The sequence below is a fragment of the Pseudonaja textilis genome, chromosome 5, assembly GCF_049901715.1.
Source record: "Pseudonaja textilis isolate UNSWEBS1 chromosome 5, rPseTex1.2, whole genome shotgun sequence".
In the NCBI taxonomy this organism is placed as follows: Eukaryota; Metazoa; Chordata; class Lepidosauria; order Squamata; family Elapidae; genus Pseudonaja; species Pseudonaja textilis.
The window spans coordinates 23,961,870-23,985,721 of NC_141994.1; the positions used below are offsets into that span (position 1 = coordinate 23,961,870).

Sequence of the window (23,852 nt, forward strand, 5' to 3'; positions counted from 1 at the left end):
CTTGGTGGTCATGTGACTGGCTGGGCATGGCTTTTATGTAAATATTATAAATATTTATGTAAATATTGATTTTTTTTCATTTAAAAAAGAGCAACTTTTACCCAAAATCAGGCAAAGCAGGCAGGCAGATTGAGTTGCTCACAGAATCACAGATTCACTCAGAGATCTATCTTTCTGCCATCGGCTACCTGAGTCTGCACTGAATAATAGAAGCTTCAGTCTTAAAAGCAGAGCCAAAGATCCAACAATTTCCTGATTTCTTGCTAATCTAAATCTCCTGGCACAGTAGAACAGCTGATGGTCGGGAAAAAGAAAAAGGAAAAATAGCAACTTAGCAGGCAAGTTTGCCGGGTAAGGAGTGAGTGGGCGGGGAGAGTTCCCGCAAGCCATGTGGGCCACACAGCCTTGTGTTCCTGCTCAGCCAGGATTAATTGCTTTAAGGGGTGCTCTGCGGGTGACATTTCTCTGTGGACTCCAAAATTTTCTCACGGACCACCAGTGGGCTACGGCTCACCAGTTGGCAACCACTGCCCTATACCATTCCTGACAAATAGCTGTCCAACCTCTTCTTGAAAACCTCCAGTGTTGGAGTTTTAACTTCTGGAGGAAAGCCGCTCCTCTTATTCATTTTTCTCATTGTCAGGAAATTTCTCCTTCGTTCTGGGCTGGAAATCCCAATTCTTTCTCAGTTCCCAGTTCCACTTACGATACCTCTCAGCTTTCAGAGCAACCTATTTTCCAACCTATTTTCACTCCAGCGAACCTCTGAGATCACCCTTCATTTCAAACAGTCCTTGGTTCAGGGAGAAACATCTTCAAGCAAACATAAACAAAATTCCGTTGCCTTTTGAAAAAGCAGCTTTGGGACAGTCATGACTTGGATGACTGAGAATCTCCATAAACACTGAGCAACCTACTAACTAGTATAATTGTTGGGTAAACAAAACAACCACTTCACAAGCACATGGCACAACATAGGAGAACAAATCCACCGGGACTAGATTCAGCAGTCCATCTTCAGATACAGATACAGATAATCAGAGTTGGAAGGGACTTTATAGGTCATCTAGTCCAACCCCCTGCCCAAGTGGGAGACCCTACACCATTTCTGACAAATGGCAGCCCAATCTCTTCTTGAAAGCCTCCAGGGATGAAGCTCCCACAACTTCTGAAGGCAACTTCTGTTCCATTGTTGATTGTTCTCATTGTCAGAAAGTTTCTCCTTATTTCCAGGTTGAATCTCTCCTTGTTCACTTTCCATCCATTATTCCTTGTCTGGCCTTCAGGTGCTTTAGAAAATAGCTTGATTCCTTCCTCCTCTCTGGGCAGCCTCTCAAATATTGGAAGACTGCTATCATGTCTCCCTTGGTTCATTTAATAGACACAGGCCCCTCTCTTGAAGATGGCAAAGTCCACATTTTGGACAGAGAGGACTGCTGGTTTGAAAGAGGGGGTCCAAGAGACCATCTATGTCCAAATTGGACAGCCCCTTCTCAACAGAGGGAGAGGGATATGACATCATTTATCTCCAGTCTACAACACAGTCCTTTCAGCAGTTCCAAAAAGACTCCATGCCCATTTGCACCACTCAGGTGACCCTGAGGACACAGATTAAACCTCCAAGTGGCCTCAACGACCCACTAAAAAGGATGCAAATGACCAGCTGTCTGCAAGGAGTACCAATCCTTCCATTCCCCACCAGCCAGTCAGAGCTGAAGAAGCTCCTTGGAAGAGAAGCAAAACATCTTCAGAAGAAAAACCAGAAAGTCCAGTTGCCTCTTGAGAAAAAAAAATAAAAGCACCTTTGGGACAACCATGACCTGGATGATTGAGAATGTCCATAGACCATTTGAGGCATAGCTTCCTAGACTAGACATCAAATACTGTTTTTGCGAACCTTTAGCCACAAAAAGCGATCTGAAGATGGCAAAAGTTTCCTACCTGAGTAGCCCACAAAGCATTTGCAGATTAACCTTTTGGTCTGAGGGTCATGGAAACAGGAATGTGCAAAATATCTCTTGCTGGTTGGGGAATCTGGGCACATACAAGGATGACAAGGTTCTCTTTCCTTGGGATTTCCATAATACCCATCCAAGCACCTGCACCAAACATAGTTAATATTTAAAAAAACATTATACCACATAAAATGGCTAAAAAAACATCATCTTAGAGAAGTAATTTAAACAAGCACTACAAAAACAGAACCTAGAAACATGCACACCCTGCAGAGGGAAGTGGGGTGGGGAACTTACCAAATTTGCAGGTGATACTAATGGCAGGAATAGCTAACACCCAAGAAGATGGGCTCAAGATCCAGGTGGATCTTGACAGACTAGAACACTGGGCCGTATCTAACAAAATGAAATTCAATGTAGAGAAAAGTAAACTCCTACACTTAGGTAAGAAAAATCAAAAGGACACATATAGACTGGGTGAAACCAGGCTCAATAGCAGACACTGTGAGAGGGATCTTGGAGTCTTCGTGGACAACCAGCTAAATAGGAGCCAGCCGTGTGCAGCAGCAGCCAAAAAAGCCAATGCAATCCTAAGTTGTATTAACAGAGGGATATAATCAAGATCAAGGGAGGTACTAATACCACTCTATAAAGCCTTAGTAAGACCACACTTAGAGCACAGCATCCAGTTTTGGTCACCACACTATAAAAAAGATGTTGAGACTATAGTCTAGAAGAAATATAGAGAAGAGCAACCAGGATGATGAGGGGACTGGAGACTAAAACATACGACGAACGGTTGCAGGAACTGGGTACAGCTAGTCTGGTGAAGAGAAGGACCAGGGGAGACATGATAGCAGTCTTCCAATATTTGAGGGGATGCCACAGAGAGGAGGGGGTCAAGCTATTCTCCAAGGCACCTGAAGGCCAGACAGGGAATAAAGGATGGAAACTGAACAAGGAGAGATTCAACCTGGAAATAAGGAGAAACTTTCTGACAGAACAATCAACCCATGGAACAGAAGTTGCCCTCGGAAGTTGTGGGAGTGTCATCACTTGAGATTTTCAAGAAGAGATTGGATTTCCATCTGTCAGAAATGGTGTAGGGTCTCCTGCTTGGGCAGGGGGTTGGACTAGATGACCTACAAGGTCCCTTCCAACTCTGATTATCTGTTATTTATCCATCGGTCTTTACCTTTCACAGTTAGATCCGGTGGTGAAGTTTGTGCAGTTCAAACACGCTCCAGTCCGCGGATTGCAAAGTTCTGCGAAGCCGTTGCAAGCACAAGGACGACAATGGGGAAAGCCAAAATATCCAACTAGGCATTGATGGCACTGCTGGCCGGCTACTTCCGGTCGACAGGAACACTGTCCGGTCACCTGGTCACACAGGGTGTCTACTGATCCTTGAGGATGACAGTCACATGCTACATTGACAAAAGAAAAGACAACAGTTTTAGATGGCCTCTTATTTGGTTAATCTGGAATCCTTAGTGCTCTCTGAGCTTGGTTGTTTTCTTGCAGACGTTTCATTGCCAAACTAGGTAGCATCATCAGTGCTAGTAGGGAATGGGGTTTGCGAGTAGGAAGAGGAGGAGGAGGAGGAGGAGGAGGAGGAGGAGGACGACGACTATGGAGTCCTCAACCTCTCTGAGCCCCTTCCTCTACAGATGTATAAATATTGGAAGACTGCTATCATGTCTCCCCTGGTCCTTCTTTTCACTAGACTAGCCAGGCCCAGTTCCTGCAACCATTCATGGTATGTTCCTGCAACCATTCATCATATGTTTTAGCCTCCAGTTCCCTAATCATCCTAGTTGCTCTTCTCTGTACACTTTATAGAGTCTCAACATCTTTTTTATAATGTGGTGACCAAAACTGGATGTAGTACTCTTAGGTGTGGTCTTACTAAGGCTTTATAGAGTGGTATTAGTACCTCACTTGATCTCTATTGTATCCCTCTGTTAATACAATTTAGGATTGCATTAGCTTTTTTGACTGCTGCTGCACACTGCTGGCTCCTATTTAGCTGGTTGTCCTCTAAGACTCAAAGACTCTTGGAATACTCCATCCAATCTGGATGGAGGATTCCAAGTGTGGCCTTACCAAGGCATTGTAAAGCCTTGGTAATAATGCTTCATGTGATCTTGATTCTATCCCTCTGTTAATGCAGCCAAGGACTGTGTTGGCTTTTTTTGATGGACTCATATTTAAGTGATTGTCCACTAGGACTGTAAGATCACCCCTCACAGTTACTACTATTGAGCCAGGTACCACGTTGCATTTGGTTTTTTTGCCTAAATATAGTACTTTACATTTCTCACCCTTGAATTTCATTTTGTTCAATAGGTTTACGTCTCAGGGTAAGCGTATATTCAGTAAAAAGAGGTCACAATTGGTGTATTGGACTGGACATAGATCGTTACTTACCAAGGCAACCTTGGGGCCCGAAGCTGTGACTCCCGGCTGCACATTTATCGCAACAGCGTCCTACAACATTGGGTTTGCATTGGCACTGGCCTCCAAGTTTTGTGCAGGTGGGAATTCAGAGAACCTTGTGGATGGCACCTGCAGGCTTTGGGGAGAAATATACTTTTTTATAACTGTATTTCCCAAAACATAAGAGATACTCAGACGAAGGCATGTGCATACCCCTGTCAGAGTCTGAATCCGAGGAGGAAACCGGACAGCTGACAGGGAGTGGGAGGGTGGCTCCGTTGGCTGTGGAGGAAATTGGGGAAGGGCAAAGTCCGGCTGGGCAGAGCAGGGAAGAGGTAGAACAAAGGAGAGGGAGTTCAGAAGAAGACCCAGGCCCACCCCCTCTTCATCCTAGGGCATGCAGGGAGGGACGGAAAAGAGAGCAACATGGGTTGCGTGGCTTACGGGGGAGGAAAGGGCTCTGATTCCCTTCATTAGCCACACCTGGGAATGAGAGTTTAAAAGAAATGCAGGCTGCGTGCGGTAGCTGCTGAGAGCAAACATGAGTTTATCTTGTGTTGACTTTGGTTATCTGTGTTCCTGGTGTCTTCCCAACTGTGTGGAATTATTGCCGTGCCTTCACGTCTGGAATTCTTGCTCCTGCCCTGCCAAACTAATTACCTCATTTTGCCTTGATTGGACTTCTAGTTACAGTTTTTGTTGACCACATTTTGGACTTGATTCTCTGCAGCCAAAGGCTGTTCCTGGGAGAATTTTTCTCCAGCCCAGAAGGTAATCAGGACATTGGGGAAAAAGTTGGAGCTAATAAGGAACTCCTACTGATTATCTGACTGTTGCCTTTGTGCCACGCCCCAGGTCATCACAGCATGACAATATGTGGATAATACAATAGAGGAGATACAATATTTCAACAGGTAGAAGACAAGGACTTACGGACGGCACCATTGTGAATCCGGGCAGACAAACTCGCGATAAGTTTTGCGCAGGTTTCCGGTAAGATGTGTGGACCAATTTCCGAGGCACTTTCCACACAATGATACTGCCGAAACTCCTCTAAATCATTTTGATCGCAAAGGTTTTCCACAGAAGCGATGGCAGGGAGGAGTCCGATCTACAACATTAATAGAAGTCGCAAAACACCGAAGAATACAACTAGTCCCCGAGATCCAACAGATCACTTAATGAATGTCCAAAGTTACGACAGATGCTCCCAAATTACATAGGACCCTGTTTCAAAGTTACAATGTTTGAAGGGCTCCTGCAGTCATTTGGCCTTACGACTGGTATCATTTTTAACAGTTGAAAGAAATGATAATAGTGTTGTGGTTCGCCAGCAACAGGTGAAGACGGCTGAGATCTCTGAGAGTGAGGACTCAGATGAGGGGCCTGCGTGTGATGAAGGGATGGGGCCAGGACCATCAGGGAGTGGAGTGCTGCCTTTGGAGATTGTGGAGGCTGGCAGTGGAGATGAAGAGGTCCCCAAGGAGCCCATGCCCAACGTGCATGCACGCAGGGCTACTTGAAGGAAAGAGCAGCTGCAGCAGCGCAGGTGACGTGGGAGTAAGGCTGCAAGGAAATGGCCCCTCCCTCAAGAGATAAAAGCCATCTGAGAAACTGGAGTTCTTTGTAGGAAGCAAAGAAGTTTTTGCACTCAAGCCTTGTGGACATTCGGAGTATCTTCGTTAGTGTTTGGAGACTCTTTGTGTTGGAAATATTTCTTAGTAACCTTATCTAGTGTTCTTGGCAGCCTTGCACCACTTTGGCAAGGCTCGTTCTTGTCAGAGACAATTAGTTTGAAAGAGCCTTTTAACCATGAAGGAACGGAATTCGTAAAGAATCATTAAAAGGTTTTGCTGTTACCTCTGTTTCGTGTCTATTTCCTTGGAACAAGGTTTGGGTCAGAACAATAAAATTATTGCCTGACAGTTCATATAAATGCATCGTTATTGCAAATACATTATTGCAATATAGGTAGTCCACAACATAACTGTTCGTTTAGTGACCATTCAAAGTTTCAACGGCACTGGAACAAAAGGGACTTATAACCATTTTTCACACTTAGGACCTTTGTAGCATCCCCACAGTCACGTGATTGAAATTTAGATGCTTGGCAACTGACTCCTATTTCTGATGGTCACTGCATCCTGGGGTCATGTGATCCCCTTTTACGACCTTCTGATAAGCAACATCAATGGGGAAGCTGGATTCACTTAACCACTGGATTACTAATTTATCAACTGTATTGATTCACTTAACAACGGTGGCAAGAAAGGTCATGAAATGGGGCAAAACTCATTTAACAAATGTCTGACATAACAATGGAAGTGTTGGGCTCCATTGCGGTTGTAACTCAAAGACTACCTGTGTAACTGTTGGGATAAATTGATAGATAATAGAAAGCAATCGATCCCCCAAATCCATTAAGTCAAACAGAAAACAAACATTATGACTGTATCATTGCTACTTACTGAATCAACCAGTATGGAGGATTGAGACTCCGGTTCTGGATCTAAAGTCTTGGAAAAATAGACATCTATAAAATATTCTCTCTTTGGTTGTAAGCATATCGGAGTAGATAGAAGCTGAATTCTGTTGAAAAGAATTAATGCATCATTTAAGGATTTAAAAACGCAGTTATTCCAGGGATGGGATTCTACTGGTTTGAACTGGTTCTATAGAACCAGTTGTTATGATTCTGCGCAGTTCAGAGAACTGGCAAATCGTGTCTATTCTATTCTATTCTGTTCTGTTCTGTTCTGTTCTGTTCAGTCCTGTCCTGTCCTGTCCTATTCCATTCCATTCCATTCCATTCCATTCCATTCCATTCCATTCCATTCCATTCTATTCTATTCTATTCTGTTCTATCCTATCCTATCCCATTCCATTCCATTCCATTCCTTTCCACTCCTTTCCTTTCTTTTTTCTTTTCTTTTCTTTTCTTTTCTTTTCTTTTCTTTTCTTTTCTTTTCCTTTCCATTCCATTCCATTCTATTTTATTCTATTCTATTCTATTCCACTCTACTCATTCTGTTCCATTCTGTTCTATTTTATTCTTTTCTTTTCTTTTCTTTTCTTTTCTTTTCTTTTTTTTCATTCCATTCTATTTCACTCCACTCCACTATACTCTACTCTACTCTAGTCTACTCTATTCATTCTGGATCATTCCATTCTGTTCTACTTTATTCTTATTCTTTTCTTTTCTTTTCTTTTCTCTTCTATTCTATTCTATTCTATTCTATTCTATTCTATTCTATTCTATTCTATTCTATTCTATTCTATTCTTTTCTATTCTATTCTATTCATTCCGTTCTGTTCCATTCCATTCTATTTTATTCTTACTCTTATCTTTTCTTTTCTATTCCATTCCATTCCATTCCATTCCATTCCATGCCACCCCAACTCCACTCCACTCTACTCTACTCTATTCATTCCGTTCTGTTCCATTCCGTTCTACTTTATTCTTATTCTTATGTTTTCTTTTTATTCTATTCTATTCTATTCTATTCTATTCTATTCTATTCTATTCTCCATTTCCATTCCATTCCACTCCACTCCACTCCACTCCACTCATTCCATTCCATTCCATTCTGTTCTATTTTATTCGTATTGTGTTTTCTGTTGTTTTCTATTCATTTCCATGCAATGCCACTCCACTCTATTCCACTCCACCCTACTCTATTTTACTCTACTCTATTCTATTCATTCCATACGATTCCATTCCGTTCCATTCCATTCTACTTTATTCTTATTCTTATGTTTTCTTATTCTGTTCTATTCTATTCTATTCTATTCTATTCTATTCTATTCTATTCTATTCTATTCTATTCTATTCTATTCTATTCTACCCTACCCTACCCTGCCCTACCCTGCCCTGCCCTACCTTACTCTATTCATTCTATTCTATTCTATTCCTATTCTATTCTATTCTATTCTATTCTATTCTATTCTATTCTATTCTATTCATTCCATTCCATTCTGTTCTATTTTATTCTTATGTTTTCTTATTCTATTCTATTCGTTCCATTCTGTTCTATTTTATTCTTATGTTTTCTTTTCCTATTCTATTATATTTTTTATCTTTTTAAAAAACCGAATACCAGACCTCCTTGTGGATGGCAAATCAAGGAACCGTGGTTCTTCCAGAGCAACTCGGTTCTTGCAGTGTTCACTTCCTACAGAGCCAGAAGACTTAACAATAATAGTTGCTCTCCAATCATCTGAAGCCTGGATGTTTGGGTGAGGGGAAAAAACACACACACACCAAGATCAAACGAAGGGCAAATATTTCTAACTTTATGAGAGATGTAAAAAAAAGAGCTATTGGACCAGGAAATGAAACACCTGCTCAATGGAGGTTGGAAAGGTATATCTTTTATTTACAAATAATTGTTCTCCTGGTTAATTAATGCTTCCCCAAAAGAAAATCATTTTTGGCAGGACAAACAATTGCAATGGCATCAGCATACAGGGGAGTTTGTGTGTGTGTGTGTGTGTCTGTCTGTCTAAAAGGCAAGGTGGCAGTTTTGCGCCTGCATCTTGTTGCTTTATGATACCTTCCACAGCAGCAACTGTTGAGCCTTGAGCTCAGTAGATAAGAAACCTTCAGTCAACGCTGAAATTTAATATGGGACTTTGCATTACCTACTTTGCTCCCTCTCAGAACTGAGATTTATTTATTTATTTGTTTGTTTGTTTGTTATCCTGTCTTTATTATTTTTAACAGCATAACAAAGTTAGCAGGATCCTTGTTGGAGGTCATCTAGTCCAACCCTGCAAGGCATCCTGCTCCAAGAGGCTACACCGGCATGACAAATCTCACACGACAGACTCATTTCTGGTGGAGTTGGGGGGAGAGAAAGAAAGACTTCTGCTGCTTTCCTTGTCTGAAGCCAAAAGTCTCTCTCTCTCTCTCCCTGAGAATGGAGGTGGAGACAGTATCCTGTGATCCCAAATAAAGATTGATCGATCAGTAGGAAAATGGGGTGAGGAATTTTCCTGCAGACTTTTGTTAGGATTTTCCTAGGGTCTCTGGTCTGCGGGATTTAAAATTATGAGCTTGGTGGTCCCTGAGGTCCAAAAGGTTGGTTACCCCTGCTCTAATCAATGGTGATAGAAAATCACACAATTGTATATACACCTCACATCCGAAGGCCTTTTGTTTCAACAGGGATCATTCTTTGATTGCAGTCTATGAGAAAATCCTTGGATCCATCATACTGAGAGTTGAAAATGGATATAAACACGACAAACCAAGATAAATCTGACAGTTTTCAGTTTAGTCTGGGTCTCTATTAAGATACTGAAATAATTAGGAATATAATAATTACCTCTGGCTCATAACGGACAATGACATTAAAGTCCATCAGAAATGGAATGTTGTTGATCAAAAAACGTAATCCTGCTTTGCTTTGCACACGGACAAAACCCAGTCCTGACCACGTCATGGGTTTTCCAGGCACAACCTCTTTAATCACAATATTCAGAGCCGGGTTTCTGCTGAACGGAACCGGATTCTAAAAGAGGGTTTTAAAACAACACCTTTATTCTAGTAGCCAAGTGCATCCAAATAAACTGGCAGAATAAGCACCATGCTTTTTGGTCTTTTGTTGCTTCAGAAAAAAAAGTTTCTATCTCTCTCTATATAAAAGCGAAATACCACTCATGCATCATCACAAAATCTCCAGAACTGTAAAGCCTACAAACTTGAAATTTGGCCAGTATCTGCCTCTTGGCTTCTAGATGCTCACTAAAAAAGGATTTTTTGAAATGACCATCAGAGCATTAGTATTTGCTATATTATTATTATTAACACGCTCTGATGCTGAGGAGTTCTACTTCCCCTCCCCACCTGAAACAAAATCTCTTCCAAATGCAAAACACAAGCAGAGGAGAGGAGTTTCCATTTCAGTTTCACAGCAGTAAGCAGCTTTAGTACGCAACAGTTGAGCTAAGCTACACCCAGACTCCTTGCTGTCTCCTTCTTGCTCACACAGCAAATGCTGCTTCAGTTTCCAAACAGCCCTCAACTCTCTCACACACTGACCAGGATGCTAGCCAGATGAATACTGATAGATCCTGGTAGGCAGAGGCAGAATTCCCCCCCCCCCCCTTATTTTCCTCCCCCAAAACTAAGCCCACCCATGTAATTTCGTAGCGAAGCACGGGTATCAAGCTAGTAAATATTAATTTTAAAAAATTAAGAAAAACATTAGATTTACTGGTCCAGCTGTCAGTTTTCTGTTGCCCCTTTTTTTCATCTTCTTCAAGACAATTTTCCCATTTTCAATTGTGAAATCATAGCCTCGTTGCTGAAAATAGACATCACAGCGTGGCATGGTTGTTGGTTGAACCTTATAAATATATTGAAATGATAACAGTATCAGAATCTGAGAGTTAGTGGTAGAAATACTGTTATGTCTTTGGGACTGGTTGGAGTCCCCAACCAGGTCCGCTGTTTGAGCGGGAGCACCAGCCGCTCCCATTGGCTGGCACCGTTTGACAGCCGGCTATAAAAGGCGGCTGTCGAGCAGTGCCAGCTCCGTTGCCGCCAGCTAGCCTGCCTAGCGAGAAGGCAGACGCGGCAACCCTTTATTCATTGCAATAAAGCCTTTTACGTTTCACTCTGGTTCAGCCTCGTTCCTCCGCCGCTCCACAACACTGGCGACGAGGGCGGGATGCGATCAGAGGCTACCAGTAGTGCGATTCCGAAGAGCTGAAGCCACATAGAGCGAGCCACGGGCGCTGAAGCCGCCGATGCTCACAAAGAGCGCAAAATTCAAAAAGCCTCCGGGTTTGAGCTGTAGTCACTAGAGCGAAGTCACGGGCGCTGAAGCCGCAGCCGGGCGCTCACAAGGGTGCGAATTCAAAAAGCCTCCGTAGCCGGAGAGACAGACACCGCCTGATAAGCGCAGCCGCAAGCGCTCTTCTAAGAGCGAATTTTGAATCAAGACTGAAGGGACAAGCCCTGCCGTTTCCAAAATGAATGCCAATCCGCCATTCCCGCCATTCAAGCCAGCCGAGGAAACGTGGGACTCATACAAAACTGTTTCAGCTACTTCCTCGATGCCATCGGTTTAGCAGATGCTGCTAGCACAGGAAAAATCCTATTTCCTCAGCTACTGTGGGGCTGCGGTTTTTGACACCGCTACAGCACTAGTTGCTCCTCGCACTATCAGGAGCATTCCGTGGGATGAACTCCAAGAGATCCTCTCCAACCACTACTCACCTAAGCCATCCCAGATAGCCAGGAGATATGCTTTCCAACCAGAAAACAGGCTGAGGGAGAGTCAATTAATGAGTATGTGGCAGCTCTGAGGACAGCTGCCTTACAGTGTGGTTTCAGAGACTACCTAGAAGACATGTTATTAGACCAGATCGTCTGTGGGGTTAGAGATCTTAGGCTTCAAAGACGTTTGCTAGCAAAAAAGGACTTAAACCTAGCTTTAGCCGTGGAGGAAGCCCAAGCTGCTGAGCTCTCTGCCCAATCAGCAGCTGAAATTCAAGGAACTCCTGTAAAACCCAGCAGTTCCACCATCCATTCAGAGGAAGTTTTCCTTGAAGAAGACCCCATGGACTCAACAGACATTAACTGCCTTAAGCAACAAAAGCCTTCACAGGTAGGAGCAGGACAGAGAAACAACTTCACCCCCAAGCAACCTCCCATTTGCCTAGCTTGCGGGGGCTCCCACTCTAGGGCATCCTGCAGGTTTAAGAACGCCATCTGCCTGAATTGTCAAAAGAAAGGCCACCTCGCTAGAATCTGCCAAGCAGGGCGAGCCTTTCCTCAAAGACCTCCACCACCTAATACTTTCCAAAGGCAAGTGGAGGACTGCTATACCTGCTACCACGCTAACCAAACTTCCCAGACTCCTAATAAAATCAGTATTTCTGTTTCTTTAGAAGGTAAGCCCTGCAGGATGGAAGTAGACACGGGATCTGCACTTTCAATCTCCTGGGAAACCCTAAAGAAGATTCATCCCAGATTTGCGAAGAAGAAGCTGCAGAGATGCCACCTGACACTGCGGGACTACCAGGGCAAGAACATTCCTGTCCTCGGAAAGGCAAGTTTTTAGTTCAATTCCAAGCCTTTAAAGGCCGTTTGCCTTTGGTGGTTGTTAATGGTGCCCTCCCCAGTCTGTTGGGGCTAGATTGGTTCCCCTCCTCGGCCTTAGTGTAACTGGGATCCATGCTGTCTCAACTTCTGACGTAGACGCCCTATTCTCAGATTACTCTGATGTTTTTAGCAGCGAGCTGGGTTGTTATTCTGGCACCCCATCTCCTTCTCTGTGGACCCCAGGCAATTCCTCTTCGCCTTAAGCCACGCAGAGTGCCTTTCGCCATCCGTCCCAAGTTAGATTTAGAATTAGATAAGTTACTAAAGCAAGGGGTGTTAGAACCAACTGACTTTGCCAAATGGGAGACCCCATAGTCACCCCACTCAAGAAAGATGGCAGTTTAAGAATCTGCGCAGACTATAAGACCACCCTCAATCGTTATCTACAGGTCAGCGCCTACCCTGTCCCTGTCATTCAACACCTGTTACACACCTTCAAACCCGGCACCATCTTTGCCAAATTAGATATGTCCCAGGCATACCAACAGTTCCCTGTGGATGATCAGACAGCTGAGTTACAAACCATAGTCACACATAGAGGGGCATTCAAGTGCAAACGCCTCCAATTCGGCGTAAGTGTAGCCCCGGGTATATTCCAATCCCTCATGGAAAGGATTCTCCAAGGTCTCCCAGGGGTTGTCCCTTACTTCGATGACATTTTAGTCTCAGCAATTGACAGACCTCAGCTCATACAGAGGGTCAGAGCAGTCCTAGAGAAGTTTAGGCAGCATGGCCTCAAACTTAAAAGGGAGAAGTGCGCCATCGCCACTAGGCAAGTGGACTTTCTGGGGTATAGGATAGATGCCTCAGGCATTCACCCAGTCGAATCCAAAGTAAAGGCTATCCATGAGGCGCCTACACCAACTAACAAGACGGAGCTCCAAGCCTTTCTGGGGCTACTAAACTTTTACGCCTCATTTCTCCCGCACAAAGCACCTATTGCTGAACCCTTACACAGACTGTTAGACAAAGAATCCCCCTGGCATTGGGGACCCAAAGAAGCCCATGCCTTCAAGTCAGTCAAATCCTTACTCACATCTGAGGCAGTCTTAATCCAATTTGATCAACGACTTCCCTGGTCCTAGCTGCTGATGCATCCCCTTGGGATTGGGGCTGTTCTGAGCCACAGGCTTCCCAACGGTTCCGAGGCACCAATCGCTTTCTTCTCTAGGACCTTCTCTACTGCAGAAAGGAACTACAGCCAAATTGATAAGGAGGCCTTGGCTGCAGTAGCTGCAGTAAAAAGTTTCATGAATTTTTGTTTGGGCACCATTTTGAACTTATAACCGACCATAAACCACTCCTGGGGCTGTTATCAGGGGATAAGCAAACCCCACAGGTACTATCACCTAGAATGACCAGGTGGACTTTGTTCCTGGCCGCTTATTCATTCAAGTTGGTGCATCGCCCTGAAAAACTTGAGTCACGCCGATGCCCTTAGTCGCTGCCCCTACCAGTCCCAGTCGAAGACCCAGCACCTGTTCATGCCATTTTTGAAGTTAACGAATTTAAATTGCCGGTTACAGCCGAGGACATTGCTGCGCACTCAAAAAAAGACAGAATAATTGCCCAAGTTATGGACTGGGTGGGAAGGGTGGCGGAAACACAATACACCGCTGACTTTGCTCCTTTCAAAACCCGTAAGCAGGAATTGTCGAAACTACAAGGATGTCTGTTGTGGGGGACAAGGGTAGTCATCCCAGCCACTCTTCGTGTACCCATCCTGAAGGTACTTCACGAGGGCCACCCGGCATCGTAAGGATGAAGGCTCTGGCCCGCAGCTACGTTTGGTGGCCCGGCATGGATGCCCAAATCTCCAACTGGGTAAGCTCATGCCAACCTTGCCAAGAAACCAGGGCTGCCCTACCAGCAGCCACGCCTACCAAGTGGGAGAGTGCTAGTGGTCCTTGGTCTCGCCTGCACATCGACCTGGCTGGACCAGTACATGGCAGGACCTTCTTGGTTGTAGTAGACTCTTATTCCAAATGGATAGACTTGGCCCTACTACCCTCGACAACCACTCAAGCAATTGTTAAGGCCCTGACCCGCTTCTTCATTACCCATGGGCTCCTGACACACTGGTGTCTGACAATGGCCCCAGTTCATGTCATGTGAGTTTAGCATGTACGTTGCCAACTTGGGCATCAGACACATCCTTACAGCCCCTTTCACCCCGCTAGTAACGGGATGGCTGAGAGGGCAGTCAGGTCAGCAAAAGAGGCACTTGCCAGGTTTGGCCAGGAAAACTGGCATTCCAAACTGTCACGTTACCTCCTGAGCCAACATACATACGACGCCATGCACCGCTACAAATAAATCCCCTGCCGAGCTCTTGATGGGGAGACGCCTTAGGACCACCCTGGACAGGTTGCACCCCACTACTGCCCGGACACCCCTTTAGGATCTGACAGTTTGGTCAGGGACTTTGCCTTGCATGACCTGGTGTACGCCAGGAATTATGCAGGGGATCCTCTGTGGGTACCAGGTCAAGTTGTGTCAGTCACAGGTCCTAGATCCTACAGGGTCCTCCTGGAAGATGGACGCCTGTGGCGAGGCACGTGACCAGCTCAGAAGGCGATGGAGAAGCACAGCTGATACCAACCCAGCCCAACCTCCTAGCACCGAGGACTCCCTGCCGGTACCAGCCTACCCAGTCGGGAACTCCCTGCAGGATCCGATCTACCCCATCGACCAGGAGAGTTTGCTGGAGGGCCCGAGCTGTCAACAAGGGACACCAAACCAACAGCCAAGCGAACCTGTCTGCCGGCCGGACCAAGCGACTCGCCAAGGTCAGCCCGAACATGGGGACTTACCTAATTCACAGAGCACCACACCTGACCGAACCCACTTCCCAACAACCTCCAAGACAATTCCCGGGGGCAAGGACTTGACGCCAGCCAGCAGCTTGCCCGGGTTGCGACGTTCTGGCCGCCAGCGCAGACAACCAACTTACCTGAAGGACTACGCATGCTCCCAGCTGGGGGAAAGGAGTGTTATGTCTTTGGGACTGGTTGGAGTCCCCAACCAGGTCCGCTGTTTGAGCGGGAGCACCAGCCGCTCCCATTGGCTGGCACCGTTTGACAGCCGGCTATAAAAGGCGGCTGTCGAGCAGTGCCAGCTCCGTTGCCGCCAGCTAGCCTGCCTAGCGAGAAGGCAGATGCGGCAACCCTTTATTCATTGCAATAAAGCCTTTTACGTTTCACTCTGGTTCAGCCTCGTTCCTCCGCCGCTCCACAACAAATACATTCCATGCAATCATACTGTGAATGATTAGGCAAACATGGAAATGGCAGAATTTAACCTGTGTCCCCATTTCCCTGTAGAAATGGAACTTTCCACCATTTTGAACAACAAATTTAAATGGAAGGAAGTTAAACCTCCATTTTCAGAAGTTATTATACTTCTGAAAAGAAGGAGGGGGGGAATCACAAAGAGAAAGAGAAGGAAGATAAACATCTTTCAGTAGGCCAGGTTGGGGAAAGCTACTCTAAATATGGCAGCTGCACATATTTTTATGGAATTGAGGCGATTGGATGGAGCTGAGCCATTAGTGGCCAGATGTCCTTCCTGATGCCGATGAGGAATTCACAGCAGATATTTTCTCTTTGCGCTTTAAGAGAGAAACATCTGCTGCTGCCTAGGATTAAACTCACAACCTTCCAAATGGGAGACTACCAGTGGTGAAATTCAAATAATTTAACAACCGGTTCACCCAGGGTCAGATAGGCTGTCGTGGGAGGCCCATCCCTATCCTCCACCTCCACCACCATATAGGATGAGCCTCCTGCGATGGCCAACCTGACCCTGGGCAAACTGGTTGTTAAATTATACCACCTCCCCGCACTATCAAAGTGGATCCTGGCTACTGTGCTGCAATGGAGAAACAGGAAATGGAGCGGCTGGCATGGGGGAAGGGGGAGGAGCAGGGAGAAGAAAGAGGGAAAGTGGCCTTCTCCTTCCCTTGCACTGGTCACTCCATTGCCCGTTTCTCCATTGCAGCGCAATGCAGCACCCAGGATCCACTTTGATAGTGGAGATGGGTGGGTAATTTAACAACCAGTTCTCCTGAACCAGTGCGAATTGGCTGAATCTCATCACTGGAGGCAAGCACCTTCACCTCTAAACCACTACGCTGTTCCTGGCAAGCCACAAATAAATAAAATATGCTCATTCCTTTTTCCTGTAATTTTAGTTTTCCATCTTTGTCTTCTGCTTCCTGCCGGTCCAGAAAGGACTATCCTACACGTTAATCTGTACTATTTGTAACCCGGAGCAAAGTTCATTAAAATACCAAGGGCAGAGGTCCAAGGAGTGGCGCTGAATCTTCAGCTTCATATATATAATAATCCAAAGGTAAGAAAAAGTAGCCTGCAGCTGGGTCACTACATTGTCGGCCTACTATATTAGTTCTGCAGTCACACTGTCCGTCGGTAGGTGCGCACCTAGGAGGAAACAACAGTGGAAAGTAAAATGTGAAAAGAAGGTAAGGAAAACTAAACTATGACTTCAAAATAGTTTTCTGACCAATTGCAGGTGGTCCTCGACTTACGGCCACAATTGGACCCCAAATTTATGTTGTTAAGTGAAACATTTGCTAAATGAGTTTTGCCCGCTTTTTATGACTTTTCTTACGACAATGTTAAGCTCAAGATCCAAAAAGATTTTGGCAAACTTGAACAAAGGGCCCTACCCAACAAAATGAATTTCAATGTGGAGAAAAGAAAAGTTTTACATTTAGGCAGGAAAAATTAAAGGTATAAGTATAGATTAGGTGAGCCCTGGCTCAAAAACAGGAACTGTGAGAGGGAGTCTTAGTGGATGATCACTTGAATATGAGCCAGCAGTGTGTGCAGCAGCAAAAAAAGCGAATACAATCCTGGGTGGCATAAACAGAGTCATAGAATCAAGATCACATGAAGTATTAATGCCACTTTATAAAACTCTAGTAAGGCCACACCTGAAATACCGCAACCAATTTTGGTCACCGTACTACAAACAGATGCTGAGACCTTGGAAAAAGTTCAGAGAAGAGCAACTAAAATGATCGAAGGCCTGGAGACCAAAACATATGAAAAATGGTTGCAGGAATTGGGTTTGTCTGGTCTAGAGAAAAGAAGAATGAGGGGTGACATGATAGCAATATTTCAATATTTGAGGGGGCTGCCACAAAGAAGAGGGGGTCAACTTATTCTAGAGAGAAGCAACTTGGAATTAAGGAGAAATTTCCTAACAGTGAGGACAATTAACCAGTGGAACAGCTTTCCTCCAGAAGTTGTGGACGGTCCATCCCTGGAGGTCTTTAAGAAGAGACTGAACAGCCACTTATCTGAGATAGTGTAGGTTCTCCTACTTGAGCAGGGGACTGGACACCTCCAACATGAGTTGCATGGCTTACGGGAGAGAAAAGGGCCCTGATTCCCTTCATTAGCTGCAGCCGGGAACACAGTGTTTAAAAAAGGAAGCTGCATGCAGCAAGCTGTTGGGAGCAAATGTGAATTTATCTTATATTATAATGGCTTTTCTGTGTTCTTGGCATCTTCCTAACTGTGTGAATTTTGCTGTGCTTTCAAGTCTGAAATTCCTTCTCCTGCCCTGTCAAGCTAATTACTTCAGTTTGGTTTGTTTGGATTTTTAATTACTGTTCGTATGTATCTTGTTTTGGACTGAATTTTCTATAGTTAAAGACTGTTCCTAGGAGAGTTTAACCTGGACATTGGGAACAAAGTTGGAGATAATAAAAGGACACTTATTGCTTATGTGACTGTGTTGCCTTTGTGCCACACCCCGGGTCATCACAATGTCTGCCTCAGAGTTATTGGTTGGTGTTGAGGTTTTCTGAAACACTGACACACCCTGCGGGCCAGTTCCGCCCCCTGGCCTTGAGTTTGACACTCCTGATTCAGATGGTCTGATATTTCAAATTAATGCACATATCCATAGGTATGGTTAGCTATGGGTCCAATACACAAGAAATAAAAAAATTGCTTTCTTTTAAAGACAAATCTTTAGTACCTCTCTTTATTTTCTAGGGGACAGTTAGGTTATTTTTTTTTCTCTAAATATTGTGAAGGAGCTAAAATAGAAACTTACGAATAATTGTAGGCGCCACCAATGTCACAATCACACGCAGAGCATCCATAAACGTGACTTCCAAGACCCCAGTATCCTTCCTACAATGGAAAAGAAATGAAATGGAGTCATTACCCCATTCAATTAAAAATACACAGGTGGTCCTCAACTTACGACCACAATCGAGTCCAAAATTTCTGTTGCTAACTGAGACATTTGTTCAGTGAGTTTTGCCCCGTTTTACGACCTTTCTTGCCACAATGGTAAAGTGAGCTCTGTCTCATTTTACGGCCTTTCTTGTCGCAGAAGTTTAGTTTAGTTTACTTTATGGTCATTGCACATCCTACAATAAAATAAAATGCCATCTTCAGTGTACTATTCAGTAGAATTCAATAGAGCTACTGCCCTGGGATAGAAGCTGTTTTTCAGCCTGCTTGTCTGTTTTATTATTCTGTACTGGCTGCCAGATGGTAATAGTTCAAAAAAAAAAGGTTCCCAGGATGAGATGGATCTTTGAGAATGTTTTGAGCTTTCTTAAGGCAGCGGGAGCTATAAAGCTCTTCCAAAGAGGGGAGAAGGCAACCAATGATCCTCTGGGCAATGACCTTTACCCTCTGGAGTGCTTTCCCATCTGCCCCTGTGCAATTGGCAAACCATACGGAGGTGCAGTAAGTTAAGATACTGTTTATGGTGCAGCGGTAGAAGGTCACCAGCAGTTTTCCATTCAGTTGTTGTTTTCTGAGAAGTCTCAGGTAGCGTAATCTCTGCTGGGCCTTTTTGAGCAGTGTTGCAATGTGGGCACCCCAGGTCAGGTCCTATTTTAGGATAACACCCAGAAACTTAAAACTGGCCACTTGCTCCACTCAGTCTCCCTTGATAAGCAAGGGCTGGATGTCTGATCTGTTCCTTCTGTAGTCCACTATAAGCTCCTTGGTCTTATTGGGGTTGAGGACCAAGTTATTGTCTCCCCACCACGAAAGCAACCAGTCCACCTCATCTCAGTAGGCAGACCCATCCGTCCCCGGAGATGGGTCCCACCACTGTTGTATCATCTGCAAATTTATTAACAGTATTACTAGCATGAGTGGGAATGCAGTTAGATGGATCACTGCAGATGTTAAGTTAATAATCTAGTTGTTAAATGAATCTGGCTTCCCCATTGACTTTACTTATCAGAAGTTCCTAAAACGGGATCACACAACCCCCAGGACACTTCAACCATCATAAATACAAAGCAGTTGCCAAGCGGCTGAATTTTGATCACACGACACAGGGATGCTGCAATGGTTATGAGTGTGAGAAACAGTCATAAGTACTTTGTTTTTAGTGCCATTGTAACTTTGAACAGTCACTAAATAAACTGCTGTAAGTTGAGGATTACCTGACCCTGATATTTGGATTAAAAGAAAGAGCAAAGAGAGGGAACAACACCAGGTGTCATGCATCTGTTGGAGACTAACTCCAAGGGCGAGGAAGAATAGCTGATAGGGAGTGGAGGTGTGGCTCCGGAGGTTGTGGAGGAGGCTGGGGAAGGGCAGAGGCCGGCTGGGCAGTCAGAGGAGGATCCAGGCCCATCCCCTCTCCATCCAAGGGCAAACAGGGAGGAGAGAATAAGGGAGAGACGGGAATGGCGTGGTCTACAGGGAGGAAAGGGCGTTGATCCTCTTCATGGGCTGCGGCTGTGACAACTGGTTAAAAGGATGGACATGCGTATGGGCCAGTGCTGGAAACAAAGCGTGGAAATATTTCTGGTCTGTCATTCCTCTCTGAATTTGGCGTCCTTCCCAGTGGACGTCTTCAAGCCCTTATCTTGCCTGGTTCCCTTAATTGCTTCAATGTGGTTTTGTTGTTTTTATTCTTTAGAATTTATAGGCATTTTTAGTTTAAATGGCATTTCCTCCTTTTCGTAACTGCTCGTGGGGGAGTTTTTTGTCTCCAGTTAAGGATATTTGGAGCTTTGAAGCAAAGTGAAGGAATAAAAGGGGCTTCACCTGTTTTTGTGACTGTGTTTATTTTGTATCACACCAAGGAAAGTCCTAAGCAAGATACTCTAGTTGAAAAACTTCTCAATACATACAAGACAGTGTTCACAACGTTGTCCAGTGACAAATTCCTGGCACACACACTTTCCTGATTCTGGGTTGCAAAGAGAGAAAGGCAAACTTCCCTTTGGGTCACACCTGCAAGCTGAAAAGACAGAATTCCAGATCATCATTTGGATGAGAAATGGATGGCAGCACAAACGCTCTGATGGCACTGGTGGATTTCCAAATTGTTTCCTACCGGTTCTATTCGTGATTCTCTGCCGCGCGAATCAGCTGAGGTAATAAACAAGGGAATATAGGAGAGGAAAGGCAGGGGCGGGTGGGAAGAGCTAACCAGTTCTTCGAACTTGTTCTGACCAAGGCTTCCTGAGACCATAATTAAGCACACGCATAGTCCAAACAACATCTGTTTTATTTCAACATTGGGAATTATGTTCATTCCCAGCCCGTAATGAGTCTCAAATAGTGTCTCGAGATAAGCACCCATCTTTATCTCCTTTGAATTGCTGCCAAAAACTAAAATGCCAAATTAACTGAAAAAAACCCAACCAAAGTACAAAGTCCACACAGAGCTTCAAGTTTAATCTGAACAGAGTGAATGACTTTGCTTCCTGCAAAGGTTTCTCTACCTTTGCACTTCCTTTATACCTTAGGGGAGGGGCAATCACCTCCAAGCCTTACTCCTGAGTCGCCCCTTTTGTCTTAGCTGCTCTTGCCTTCTGGCAGCTCTGCACACACGCGCACTGGGAAAAGGGTCCCCTTGTTCCTCTGCCTTGCTGCTGCCAGACTCTGGAAGCTCGGAAGGCAGCACCCTACTCCCAGATGGTCCCGGCCCCATCTCTGTATTGGACACAGGATCCTCATCTGAGTCCTCCCCAGACTCCTGGACTGGACCCTGTTCTTCCCCACTGTCCAATTTTGCTTCCATCCGCACAGGCTGCTGACAAACCACAACAGATCTAATCAAAATTTCTGCTACTGATCAGAACCAATCTGAACTGGCTGAATACCACCTCTACCTGATGGGTTAGTCAAAACCATGTAGCAATACCAGTGAAATTGTAGAATTTCAAGGAGGGCAACTGATATGTTGAAATACAACTCATTCTTCTGTTTTTTTTTCCACCCTGACTTAAGTCTACAAGACCTGAACTGCAAGAAAATAAAAGAAAAATGCGTACGCTGACAGCCAAGTGGATCGCTTCCATTGATTCCATAGTAGTGCGGCTTGCACTTGTCACAACGGACGCCTTCAACGTTGGCTTTGCAATGACACTGGCCAGCAATGCTTCCAAGGACAGGATCCGAATGATCCTGGCACAGCCCATTTCGCAGAGTGCCTTCTGGATTGCAGTCACAAGCTAGGGGCAGACAAGACAAAAACTGATATACTACTGTGTTTCCTCGAAAATAAGACCGGATCTTATATTAATTGTTGTCCAAAAGATGCATTAGGGCTTATTTTCCAGTTAGGTCTTATTTTCAGGGAAATACAGTACTAAATGTGTCCATCTGCCTGTCAATCTTAACTGGGGCTTATTTTTAGGTTAGGACTTATATTACTTTCCAGTTGGGTCTTATTTTCAGGGAAACAGGGTAGGTATAAGGGAGCAATGTAACGTTTGGAAACATCCAGTGGTGGGATTCAGATTGGTTTACCACCACTTTGGTGGGTCTGCTTGGTGGGTATGCTTTGCACATGTGCATGGCAAATGCATGCTTTGCGCATGCACGGAGGCTTTCCTACTGCCCTTCTGCACTCCTGCACTCTCCCTGTCTCTTCAACAGCTGACATGCAGCAATGCAGCTGAGCATTAAAATCAGGAAATAAAGGTCAGTATGGAGCCGAGATGGGTGGGTGGGCTCAGCATTTGATCTTTGGAGTGAATCGGTTCGCTCCCAGATGATCTTCGGAGCTATCAGTTCGGCTGAACCAGGCTGAACCAGGCTGAACCAGTAGAATTTCACTCTTCGAAACATCACCCAAATTAATACAAGTCGCGTCAAATATAGCAAGTCCTAGGAATTGTCTGAATCCAACCCTCTGGATCAGGGGTGTCCAACTCAATTTCATAGAGGACAGTATCAGAGTTGTGTTTGATCTCGGGGGGGGCAGATGGACATGGGCGGGATGGGCATGGCCAGCTTGACATCACTCATGTCAGGGGGCACCTGTGGTCGCCTGGGCAGGGCTAGGGGATCCTCCTGCAGCCCTCTGCCAGTCCAAACAGAGCCCGGGAGGGCTGCCCACTACCAGTCCTTTGCTATTTCCTGGGTAGCCCTGTGGACCATATCTAAGCACCCTGGGCCTTGAGTTTGACACCTCTGCTCTGGATCCTCTCACAAGCACTTCACACTTACGGATACACGCATGAGGATCCACCATGGCCTTCTGGGGATCCTGATAAAAGAACGGCTTGCACCGTTCACAATGCTGCCCCGTTGTGTTGTGCTGACAGTCTTCGCAAACTCCGCCACTGGTACGGTTGTTAGCAAGGTACACGGCCATATCAAAATGGCAGCTCTCTGAATGACCGTTGCATTCACATTCTGAAAGAGAAAGCAAACGTAATGGGGCCCTTGCACATCAATTAGAACCAGATACCTCACTAAATAGTAGTAATAATTTCTGTCTGCCTGTAGGAGATGACCAGGCTGAAGAGTCAAACCCATCATAAGTTACGAGTCCCTGCGCACCCACAAGAGATCTAACTCCAGCCCACCCTGAATTCCTTTCGATTCTTATCTCCCGCTCATTTTCTTTGCCTGTTAGTTGGCCAGATTCTTGTAGAGGACTCAAGCTTGCAATAAATCTTTATACTGATTTGAACTGCCTGAAACTCCTGATTTTCCCAGCACTTGACACCGCCACACCAATGGAGATTCAGCAGGGTGATGGGTGGTTATATTATCCATAAATCTGGAAAAAATTAAGCCAATCACTGGAATACTTCGGCAAGCATTTTCCTGGGATCCTTCAGCCGGCCTCCAAGGGATGTCATTGTAGAAATCTTTGCATCGTTCACAGGACAAACCGTCTGTGTTGTGTTCACAAAGGCAGTTCCCGTGGACCTGAAACACGTCAATGAAAATGATGGAAGTGCAAGTTGGCATCATGGCTTTGCATTTTCTGATGTGGCCTGCTGAAAATGAACTTAGGACAAGGGGTGAACAAACAGCATGTCCACAATAAAATGGGTACATTCATGTGCGTATGCCATTACCCATCAT

General features: G+C 45.0%; 1 protein-coding gene across 1 annotated transcript in view; it reads right to left on the reverse strand.

Moving 5' to 3' along the window:
• Nucleotides 1–23,852, reverse strand: part of LAMB4 (laminin subunit beta 4) — a 58,310-nt gene that overhangs the window by 22,092 nt on the left and 12,366 nt on the right. The window contains 15 exon segments of the mRNA XM_087935516.1: nt 1,942–2,099; nt 3,151–3,382; nt 4,386–4,491; nt 4,493–4,530; nt 5,328–5,505; nt 6,863–6,983; nt 8,497–8,618; nt 9,722–9,907; nt 10,613–10,744; nt 16,799–16,949; nt 18,598–18,677; nt 20,654–20,763; nt 21,803–21,982; nt 22,983–23,171; nt 23,573–23,693. Of these exon segments, the coding sequence (XP_087791642.1) occupies nt 1,942–2,099; nt 3,151–3,382; nt 4,386–4,491; nt 4,493–4,530; nt 5,328–5,505; nt 6,863–6,983; nt 8,497–8,618; nt 9,722–9,907; nt 10,613–10,744; nt 16,799–16,949; nt 18,598–18,677; nt 20,654–20,763; nt 21,803–21,982; nt 22,983–23,171; nt 23,573–23,693 (2,104 nt within the window).